The following is a 9,937-nucleotide window of genomic DNA, read 5'->3' as shown; positions in this document are numbered from 1 at the left end:
GCAGAAAACGAAATTATGGTCAAATAATAAAAATTGACAAAATCTCAACTTGTATGTACATGTGCAATAATTTCAAGATTTCTCATCTTGAATAAACAGTCGATAAAAAGCTGTTTTGAACAGTTCAGTCCTTTTATTACTTTTCTTCCACATTTGATTCTTGAATGAGACATAACCTGTTGATTGGTCTTCTCAGTACTCCCCATTGAGTTTTGACATCTACATTACGAACTATGTCAAATCTATCCGGATATGTGTTGATAATTCACCCCATTTCCCATTTGCCTCTTGGTACACTGTTGTTTACCACAAGTACTATGTCCCCAACAGTGAAGTTTCTTGTCTTGTCAGGCCATTTTTGAGGAATAGCTATGGTTGGCAAATATTCTTTGCAGAATCTTCTCCAGAACTCGTCAGCAAGAAGTTGAACTCGACGCCACTGCAGAGTGCAGACGACTGTAGGAATCTTGATTATCGAACAATCCAGGTGAAATACATGGCGTTGGTCTTTGTAGAAGTAGATGATTTGGGGATAATGGTGCATTATCTCTCGGATCAAAAGAAACCCGACACAAAGGTCTTGAATTGATTATGTATTCTGCCTCCAGAAGCGCAGTGTGCAGAACATCTTGAGATACTACAGGAGATTTATAAAACATCTTGTTCAAAATTCTTCGTATTGATCGAATTAAAATTTCCCAGGAACCTCCTTGGTTGCTGGCTGTTGGAGTATTGAAATACCAGAGTATTTCTTGTTTTCTGAAGAACCCATCTAATTTGGTATGATCAAGCTTCTGTATTTCTTCTCGCAATATTCGTTGAGCTCCTACAAAATTGGAGCCATTGTCACTGTGTAATTCAAAGGGTTTTGACCTTCTTGCCATAAACCTCCTAAGAGCATTTATAAAAGCATCAGTGGACAAATCTTCAGCCAGTTCAATAAGAACAGCTCTTGTTGTGAGGCATGTAAATATGCAGCCATATCTTTTGATTTCACTTCTTCCACGTTTGATCAAATATGGGCCGAAGAAGTCAATTCCCGTCGAATAGAATGGTGGTTGGCCAACCTTTAGACGAGCAGATGGCAGTTCAGCCATTAACTGTTCTCCTTGTCGTGTGTTAGCTTTTCTACAAGTTACACATTTATTCAATTCATGCCGAATTGTTGCTCTTGGTCTTGTGATCTAATATTTTTCACGAATAACATTCCAAGTATGAGAAACACCTGAATGCCCAACTTTCTTGTGATAGAAGTCAATGATCAATCTGGTTAAGTGGTGATCATTTGGTAAAATGATGGGATGTCGCATTTCAAATGAAATAGGAGCTTTATCCAACCTCCCCACAATCCGTAGAATTCCATCCAATTTAGGTATTATTGGATCCAGTTTTGCAATTGACTTTGTATGCTCAGCTTTTTTCATCTCATGACGAGCCTTCCTGTCACCAATTTCACTTTTGTCTGATAAATTATCAATGACAGATTTGTAATTTTGATGCTGGACATATTTCACAAGTGCTTGCTCTGCATATTGCATTTCTTCCACAGTTATATTTCTTGTGGTAACAGAATTGTGGTTACGAAGAAAACCTTTATATCGTAACACCCATGCAGTAGAAATCTTGAGTCTTTGTAAATCAGAAATGCTTTTTATGTAGTTGTCCATTGTGTCAATATTCGAAGCAATAATTGTTGCCACTTTCTTTCTTTCTATTAGCTGAAATTCATCAGTCAAGTCTGTTTTATCTTCACAATTTATTGGCCAACTATCTTCATTCTTCCATAAAAATTCAGGTGCAAGCAACCAACGACTTTTATTGATGAGTGTTTTCAATGATAAGCCGCGTGATGCGTCATCAGCCGGATTGATTTTTGAAGGCACATGTCGCCATTGAGACGGATTTGACTGTCGATGAATCTTGGCCAATCTATTTGCAACAAAGGTACGAAAACGTTTTCTTGGATTGCATATGCTTTGACGCACTGCACTTGATTCAGTCCAAAATACAGATTCACAATCAGAATAACCCAACTTTAATCGTAGCCACTTGTCTGCTTTCCAGCTAGCACAGCAGCGACAAGTTCAAGTCTAGGAATGCTTTCAGCCCTCGGAGGAGTCACCTTTGCTTTATCACACAAAAAGGAGCAGTGTATTTGGTTATTTTCATCGACCAGCCTTAAATACGAAACTATACCATAACCGAAGCTGGAAGCATCTGAGAAATGATGTATCTGACAATGTTTGATATTTCCAAACTCTTGTGGCTTGAAGCATCTTGGAATCGAAATATATTCAAGTTCAGTGAGCTGGTTGAACCAAGTGTCCCATTCTTTGACATTGTCTTCTGTAATTACTTCATCCCAGCCTAATCCTTTTTCAATGATTTCTTGTTGCAACATTTTTGCTACCAGAATCACAGGAGCAAGCATTCCCAGAGGATCAAATAGTGAATTAACCGCAGATAAAATTGTCCTTCTTGTATATGTCTTCAACTTAGGTACAGTTGAACGAAATTGGAAAAGCATCGGCATCCACATTCCAAAAAACTCCAAGAACACGCTCTTTTCGAGGTTCATGCAAATCTAAATCCTTTACAGACTTAGTCTGTTCAGATTCTGGAATTTTGGCCATCACAGTGGAACTATTTGAAATCTTCATCTTCATCACTATCAGAAGATGTAAGACAGTCATCTACATAAAATCCATTTTCAACAATCTCACAAATTCTTTTATCAAATTCATGACCAAATCGTTTCCCGGTTTCCTTCAAGCAGAATGAAGCAATGCAAGGTGAACTGCAAGCTCCAAATATATGACGTTCCATGGAATATAATTCCGCTTTCTTTGAAATGTCACCATTTGGCCACCAAAGAAATCGCAAAGCATTGCAATCTTCTTTCTTAACTTTAATTTGATGAAACATAGCTTCAATATCAGCAACTAAAGCTATGCGTCCCTTACGAAATTGAGTCAACACACCAATAAGGCTTGACACCAAGTCTGGTCCAGGCATGAGAGTGTCATTGAGAGAAATACCTTTAAAAATTGCAGCACAATCAAATACAATACGCACTTTCGGTTTATTTGGGGTACACACCGGGTGGTGGCACAAATACCAAACAGGACCTGCAGGGATATCTTCTTCTTGCGAAAGCTTTTTCGCAAAACCTTTTGTAATATATTCCTGCATTTTTTCTGTGTATTTCTCTCTCAAATCATCATTTTTAGAAAACGTTTCTGGAGATACTCCAGTCTGCGTTCAGCCAATGAATGACTTCCACTTGGCAGCTGTGCTCCAGGACGCCAAGGTTAAGGTATTGTGAAATGCCCATCGAAATGCTCTACAGAGCTCTTCAGAAAATTTAGAACATGTCTATCTTCTTTTGAGGTTGGAAATGTCAAATCTCCAATCTCATCTTCAAAATCAGTGTACCATGTTCTTCTTATCTCTTCTTCAAGTAGCATATCAGACTTCACAAAGTTGACATGGATCTTGTGTGTTGATGGAACATTCACTGATGGTCCGATAATCGACCATCCCAATGGAGATTTTTGTGCAAATGGCTGCTTCTTGTTTCCAGTTCGAACTTCCAACACACAATGTGCATATGGACAATCAGTTCCAATAAGCAGAGAAACCGTTGTATTTTTAATCTTAGGTAGATCAATTTCTTGCAGATGTGGAAGTAGCTTGAATTCTTCATCAGATGGAATAGGATTTGGTTGAACTGGAATCTTGTCAATAGACATCACATTTTCGATGAATATTTCTTCTTTATCGTCGATTGATGCAACAGTGAGATTTACTACAACACCATCATGCATGACTGGTCGTTGTCCTAATGTGTTGATTTCAACACTCCTTTGTTTTCCAGTCAAACCGAGTTCTTCAATTAGGCTTGTTTCACGAAATGTTGTATCAGACCCAATATCGACCAGAGCATATGTTTCCACTTCCACATTGTTTGCTCGAATCCTGACAGGCAAAATATTCCTGTAGGTATACATGGAGCTCTTACATGCATTTGAATTAGCTTGAACTGCAGAAGTCACATTCTTCTGAATTGGGCTTTGTTTATCATCATTTCTTTTGAAGTTTGCATTTTCTTCATTTTCAAATTTTTTAGTATTCAAATGCAACAAGGTATGATGTCTTCGGCCACACACTTTAACGGTGCATGTATATTGTGACTTGCAGTCCTTTACCAAGTGACCTCCACGTAGACAATTGAAGCAGAAACCAAATTCTTTCAGAAACTTCACTCGTTCTTCAATCGACATTGCATTAAACTTTTCACATTTCGACAAAAGATGGGAAAAGGAACAACACTTACATTTCAAAATAGTAGGACGCTGGACATGAGAAGTTGCTTTGACATCCTCAGTTTTAACAGTATAAGTTGTAGACTTTCGTGTTGATTGTCGTTTTAGTTGTGGCTTATCTTCACGTCTTCTGATGTTCAATGATTTTGCAGTATTTGAACCTGCAATATCAGCTTCCTCTTCTATGAAATCAGCCAAGTCCCATATCTGAGCCTTTTTACCAGTATCATTCTTGATCCTCACAGCTTTCCTTTCCCATGCCTTTTGTGAGCTGTAAGGTAGCTTACTGGCAAAATCGATGATACGATCAGATGTATTCATTTCTCCAAGGCTATCAAGCTTACCGAGTACAAGAACACATTTTCTTAATAAAAGAGCATAGTCCTGCAGTGCTGCATGATCATCTGGTTTTATATTCGAACAGCGGTTCAACTGTTCCTTAAAAGCTTCAGTTACAACATCTGAATCACCAAATTTCTTGTGAAGAATAGATTTAGCCTTGGCATAACCCACTTCCGGTTCAAATATAGAACAGTGTTGTATGAGTGATTTTGCCTTCCCTCTACATTGATGTAGTAAGAAATCTAATTTCAAGGCATCTGTAGGTGCTTTAGCATCAATGTTAGTTTCAAAATTTTTCTTGAAAATATAGTAGTCAATAGGGTTGCCAGAAAATGTCAAATATTCCAACTTGGGAGCATGCATGGCTTCACCAAATGCTCTGGCTATACTGTGAGCAAATTTATCAGTGTCAGTGACCAAAGGTTTAGATATATGTTCAATATTTGAATCTGTATTCGGTGCAAAATCAGCCGATTGTTGGGAAAACCCTGAATTCATGCTGTCATCCTTGTTTGGTGACACCACGTCTTGTTTAGGTGAAACAGAAGGTTTAGTTGTAGCTATACAGCTATAGGAGATGATTGACTTACCACCTGTTGAATAAGAACTTTTCTCTCAGGTTGTTGTTCGTGTTCTACAGTCTGCGAAGTTACTCCAACAGTAGCCTCCTTTTGAACACCAGACCCTCTGAATATATCTAATGAAGACCGAGAACTTCCAGCATCATCAATCACAGATAAATTCTCCCAAACAGCAGCCTCTGCTTCTGCTTCTTGCAAATCAAATTTTGCTTCCAATATTTGGTTTTCATGTTCAATTTTGCGTCTTTCCTCTTCAAATTTTCGTTTTTCATCTTCAATTTTTCTTTCCTCATTGTCAATTTTTCGCTTTTCAACATTTATTTTTCGTTGTTCTTCTGCTCTTTGTAATGCAATTCGAGCTCTTTCACGCTTAACTTGTGCCTTGGCCATATGTACAGACCCTTTGCTGCATAGTGATTTCTTGCTACTCGTGTAAGATCGTTTACTTCGTATGCTACCAGACAAGGACATGACTTCACTTTCCGCTCTTTCTCTTCTGGAATCGGGAAGTTTGGAATCTTTGCATTGATTTGAACTCCACGTCTTGGGGTTTTGTAAATGTGTAAATTCACGTACTCGAGCAAAAAGGTTGTCAATGTCTTTATTCACATTCCGAAGTTCATTTTCGAATTTCAATCTTATTCCATCATTAGGTGCAGCTGATATACTCTCAGAGTACATTTCCACAAGTTTGGCAAAAGGATCATCAATACTTGACATAACAGAATTTAGCACATGCAAATCTCGATCAGAAATTGCTTTCTCAGCCATGAAATATAAATGTTCTAACATTGTACGTTGTTTTTTGACATCAGCCAGTGATGGCATCTTCTGACAAGCGGCTGTTGAATAGTTAGCCAGTTGCCTCAAAGCCAGTGTTCTGGGTGAGTAATCTTCATCACTCGAACTCATTTTCATGATTTATTTTCTTCAGTCTGTAGGTTTAATGAAAATGAATTCGTTCAAAGCTTTGTTCATATGAAACGTTTAAAAACGTTTCGAAAACTTTCTATGTAACACCTTTTCTATGTATCCTGGCAAATACAGGTGTCGCATAAGGGGGTGACTGAAATATCTGGCTGTTCTTTGATTCTTGGAAAACTATTCGAAAACACGCAACTCTCAGTGTGTCCTCCAGTGCCACAAATATCAAAAGAATGATGTTGTTCAATGAAATTTGATATATTGAAATAAATCCAGTAAAACAGTTCACAATGTTGAATGAGGTTAAAGAGGTGTAGATGTGTGGTATTACCGGTACGTAATGACAGAATGATGCGTTATGATCCAAATGTTGCGTATGTTGCGGTTTTCTGAATTTAAATAAAAATATTCAAATTCAATCATATGAAACAATAATGCATTGAAGCACTTGAAATCTTAAATTATCAATTAAACTAAATAATATTAGAACACTAACAAGTCATGTTGATCACAAATTAATATCAAACCAAGACAGCACTATGACAGTATGAGGAAAATATTATCATAAACCAGTAATGTAAAACAAAAATTGCAATCTTACCGAAACGTTTTGAGCCAGGCAATAACAAATTCCACTTTAGAATATATAGAAATAACTTCTTCAAATTCAGTTCAGGAATCAATCAAATTATAGTCTATTTCTAGATTACTCAAAATTCTACAATAAAAGTTACAGCAGTTATATGTTCTATTAATATAGGCTAAGCCTCAGGAACGAGCAATTAAATATCCCTACAACCAAACGTTAAACGTAATTTATATAACACATAAAAACAATCCTTGCGAATAAATAAGCAACAACTACCGTCAAAACACGGCAGCGAGTGATGTGACAGCGAGGCAAGATTATACTTGTCCAGCGAGAGCGTTTTTTTTTTTTTTTTTTTTTTTTTTTACAGCGAGAGTCGATTGCAACATGTGTTGACATCTGGAACTTTCTATTTGTAGTTTCACTTTAGGGAAATCCCCATTGAAGTGGATAATACCAATTTTCGAACTTACACGCCATAGTCGCACACCCAAAAGGTCTGGTTCCACACGGCAAAATTGCCAAGGGAACCAACCACAAATGCGGGAAACTCCACCATCTTGTCAGTGGCAAGAGAAATGGAGTGAAATAACTCTTCATACTTTGAATGCTTCCGACGGGCCGCATCCTCTATAGCAGCCTCACCGTTGTCGAATGGGCACATCACATCAAGTACTACGACCCGTATAGAGGACTTGCACGGGTCACGTGACTTTGTTACTGGACGGCAATAAAACAAAAACGTCCATTTGGCTCCTGTCAGTTGCAAGTCGGATTATACGTTTCCGTTTTGTTTGGCTGTTGAAAATGGTTATTTCGTATTGTTCCGTTGGCTGTACGTATAATATATAGACAACGAAATGGATCTTAAGTTATATTCCACTGATTTCAAAAGATCCGGAACGTCGCGCAATGTGGATATCATCTATTGCCTATTGGCAGAAATGCTTGGTGTCAAGTCCAGAAGCTATCTCACTTGTGTTTCACTGTTTGCGGACAGCACTTCGTTGATGGTGAGTGATAATGTGGTGATAGTGTGCCGTTATCAATTTCTTTAAATATTCACAAGCTCCCTCATTTCAATGGAAAGCAGATTACAAACTACTGTTATTGGTAGGCCTGGGCGTGGGCCTACTTGCAGTTGCAGACTTGACTTGTGTAAGACAGTAAGGAATTAATAACCAATTGCTATGTTTCCCTAATTAGCAGGTAATCTATTACTAAGTGTGAAAGGTTGAATATATAACTAAAGTTTAACACCGTGGGGCCTGGAAAAAATAACCAGAATTCAATTGAATTCGCCATCTAAGAATACGCTCGCCACCGCATCTCTGATCACTCTGGTAGTTTCACAGGTTTCAATCCCATGCGGGGATAGTTATGTGCGAGAGAATTGCAGCTCTACTCCCAACGAGGGTGGTTCACATGACCGCTGATCGGTTACGACCATTCCCCACCATTCAAGTCCATGCTTCTGAAAACAAATAATTGGCTCCCCCCCAGATAAATCCTATCCTGATGGTGCTTGTACAACTGATCCAAAATGTCTTTTTATTGTCATTGGTCAACTCTATCTGTATCCATTATCTTACAGATATGGGTGCGACCATGGAATAGATGGATGGCAAAGTATACGTTGCAACAAGACTACAGTGGCACAAGACCTCAGCTTGCGTGACTTGATAATACATCCTCAGTATCCATTTATTGATGCTTATCGTAATGACAAAGTAACTTGTGATTACTGTGGATTGGTGGAGATAAAGTGTCCATTGTGCTTTAACGAAAGCAACTTCAAGACGACCCTATCAAGTAAAAAAAAATTGTTTCGGTGGGTCTGGTAGTGAAGGCTCCAGTCTAAAGTTGGACACCGATACTACAACCAGATACAGTTGCCAATGCAACTTAGCGAGGCGTAATATTGCGACTTTGTGATCTGAAAGAAAATTCTGATGGGTAGCCGTCAAAAATGTATTTTTAAAAAACAATTGGTTTTATCTGCAGATACTAGGTTGATATTGAGATTGACCATTTTAATGCTAAATTTTCTTTAGTCAAAAGGCACACTTGATTCGCAAATATTTGTGAATGCGTACACCAGTTTGTCTAATGTGTTGATTCCATAGGCAGGAGGTTGTGGATCGGTGCTGCTCAGGATGGGATATTTTTGCCTATAAATGCATATTACGTGTTTCACATGAATCCATCGTGCTCCGTTTCGACTGTTTTCAAGGTCCGAAGGCTCCAACAGCCTAATTTTATCGGTACACAAGAGAATTTTCAGTGTGGCATGCATGGGTCAGTTGGAGTCACTGACCTCAAGATATCTATAGGCAAGGATAAGATAACCTGGAAGTAACATTCCATAATTTAGAGTGAAAAATGTATCTGCCTCCACGAATCTTTCAAATGGAGATATGATGCCTAGGGGGTAATTTCTATCAAATATTTTACAGTATTATGGTTCTAGTGAAAAGGGGTGTAGGCGGCTTCTTTTAAAGTGTGGTAGGTCTAGTTGAAAGACACATTAAATGTTTATGCTAACAACTGTAAAGTAATATTGCAACGCATGCAAGTTAACAGAATTTGTTGAAATGGTCCTGCCTTTTGCCTTTCTTCAAAATCCCCCTTTTTCTAACTATTCTATTCTTCTCTGGAGATGGCGAAAATTCAAATATCGATGGGACATATAAGCAGCTGATGAAGGGTTATCTTCCCTTTTTCCTGAAAATAAATTAAACACTAATCATCATTTGACAGTGCCAAGTTTGTGTATCAGATCAGTAATAAATTACCTGCTAACTAATAAAACAATCAGACAACAATCAGAAGTGACCATTAAGGAAGATTTCTTTCAATTTAAAATGCAACTATGCCTACCAATGTGGGTAGTTTTTAGAATAGAATTTATCTGTGGTTGGGGACAGATTGCAAGGTGCAACATCGTACGATTACCATTCTATGTCGGGATTAGTTAATATTTAGCCAGTTATTTGTTTTAGAAGCATGGACTTGATGGTGGGGGATGTCGTAATCGACCAGCGGTCGTGTGAACCACCCTCAATGGGAGGAGAGCTGCAATCCCCTCGCACATAACTATCCCCGAATGGGATTGAAACCTGTGAAACTCCCAGGGGGATCAGAGATGCGGTGGCGAGCGTATTCTTAGATGGAGA

At 38.3% G+C, this 9,937-nt stretch overlaps 5 protein-coding genes and 1 long non-coding RNA gene across 6 annotated transcripts; 1 reads left to right on the top strand and 5 right to left on the bottom strand.

Moving 5' to 3' along the window:
* Positions 1-413: 413 nt before the first annotated feature.
* On the bottom strand, positions 414-1,097 carry LOC144420796 (uncharacterized). Its single transcript, XM_078110448.1, has one exon. The coding sequence runs from the start codon at positions 1,095-1,097 to the stop codon at positions 414-416; it is 684 nt and encodes a 227-aa protein (XP_077966574.1).
* Positions 1,098-1,184: 87 nt separating this feature from the next.
* On the bottom strand, positions 1,185-1,667 carry LOC144420795 (uncharacterized). The gene has a single exon (XM_078110447.1). It carries the CDS (start codon positions 1,665-1,667, stop codon positions 1,185-1,187), a length of 483 nt encoding a protein of 160 aa, XP_077966573.1.
* A 368-nt stretch (positions 1,668-2,035) lies between these two features.
* LOC144420794 (uncharacterized) lies at positions 2,036-2,539 on the bottom strand. Its single transcript, XM_078110446.1, has one exon. The coding sequence runs from the start codon at positions 2,537-2,539 to the stop codon at positions 2,036-2,038; it is 504 nt and encodes a 167-aa protein (XP_077966572.1).
* A 104-nt stretch (positions 2,540-2,643) lies between these two features.
* Positions 2,644-3,192, bottom strand: LOC144420793 (uncharacterized). The gene has a single exon (XM_078110442.1). The coding sequence runs from the start codon at positions 3,190-3,192 to the stop codon at positions 2,644-2,646; it is 549 nt and encodes a 182-aa protein (XP_077966568.1).
* A 119-nt stretch (positions 3,193-3,311) lies between these two features.
* LOC144420792 (uncharacterized) lies at positions 3,312-5,165 on the bottom strand. Its single transcript, XM_078110441.1, has one exon. The coding sequence runs from the start codon at positions 5,163-5,165 to the stop codon at positions 3,312-3,314; it is 1,854 nt and encodes a 617-aa protein (XP_077966567.1).
* A 2,301-nt stretch (positions 5,166-7,466) lies between these two features.
* Positions 7,467-8,718, top strand: LOC144420777 (uncharacterized). Its single transcript, XR_013474737.1, has 2 exons — positions 7,467-7,774; positions 8,356-8,718. It is a non-coding gene; the product is annotated as an uncharacterized LOC144420777 (long non-coding RNA).
* Positions 8,719-9,937: the final 1,219 nt, after the last annotated feature.

Source organism: Styela clava, chromosome 3, assembly GCF_964204865.1.
Source record: "Styela clava chromosome 3, kaStyClav1.hap1.2, whole genome shotgun sequence".
In the NCBI taxonomy this organism is placed as follows: Eukaryota; Metazoa; Chordata; class Ascidiacea; order Stolidobranchia; family Styelidae; genus Styela; species Styela clava.
The sequence above is the reverse complement of the archived record's forward strand: the minus strand, read 5'-3'. Positions and strand labels throughout refer to the sequence as shown.

Bases quoted from the DNA above. Each gene is read 5' to 3' on its own strand.
- LOC144420796 (XM_078110448.1), bottom strand. From the start codon at position 1,097: ATGGCTGAACTGCCATCTGCTCGTCTAAAGGTTGGCCAACCACCATTC.
- LOC144420795 (XM_078110447.1), bottom strand. From the start codon at position 1,667: ATGGACAACTACATAAAAAGCATTTCTGATTTACAAAGACTCAAGATT.
- LOC144420794 (XM_078110446.1), bottom strand. From the start codon at position 2,539: ATGTGGATGCCGATGCTTTTCCAATTTCGTTCAACTGTACCTAAGTTG.
- LOC144420793 (XM_078110442.1), bottom strand. From the start codon at position 3,192: ATGCAGGAATATATTACAAAAGGTTTTGCGAAAAAGCTTTCGCAAGAA.
- LOC144420792 (XM_078110441.1), bottom strand. From the start codon at position 5,165: ATGAATTCAGGGTTTTCCCAACAATCGGCTGATTTTGCACCGAATACA.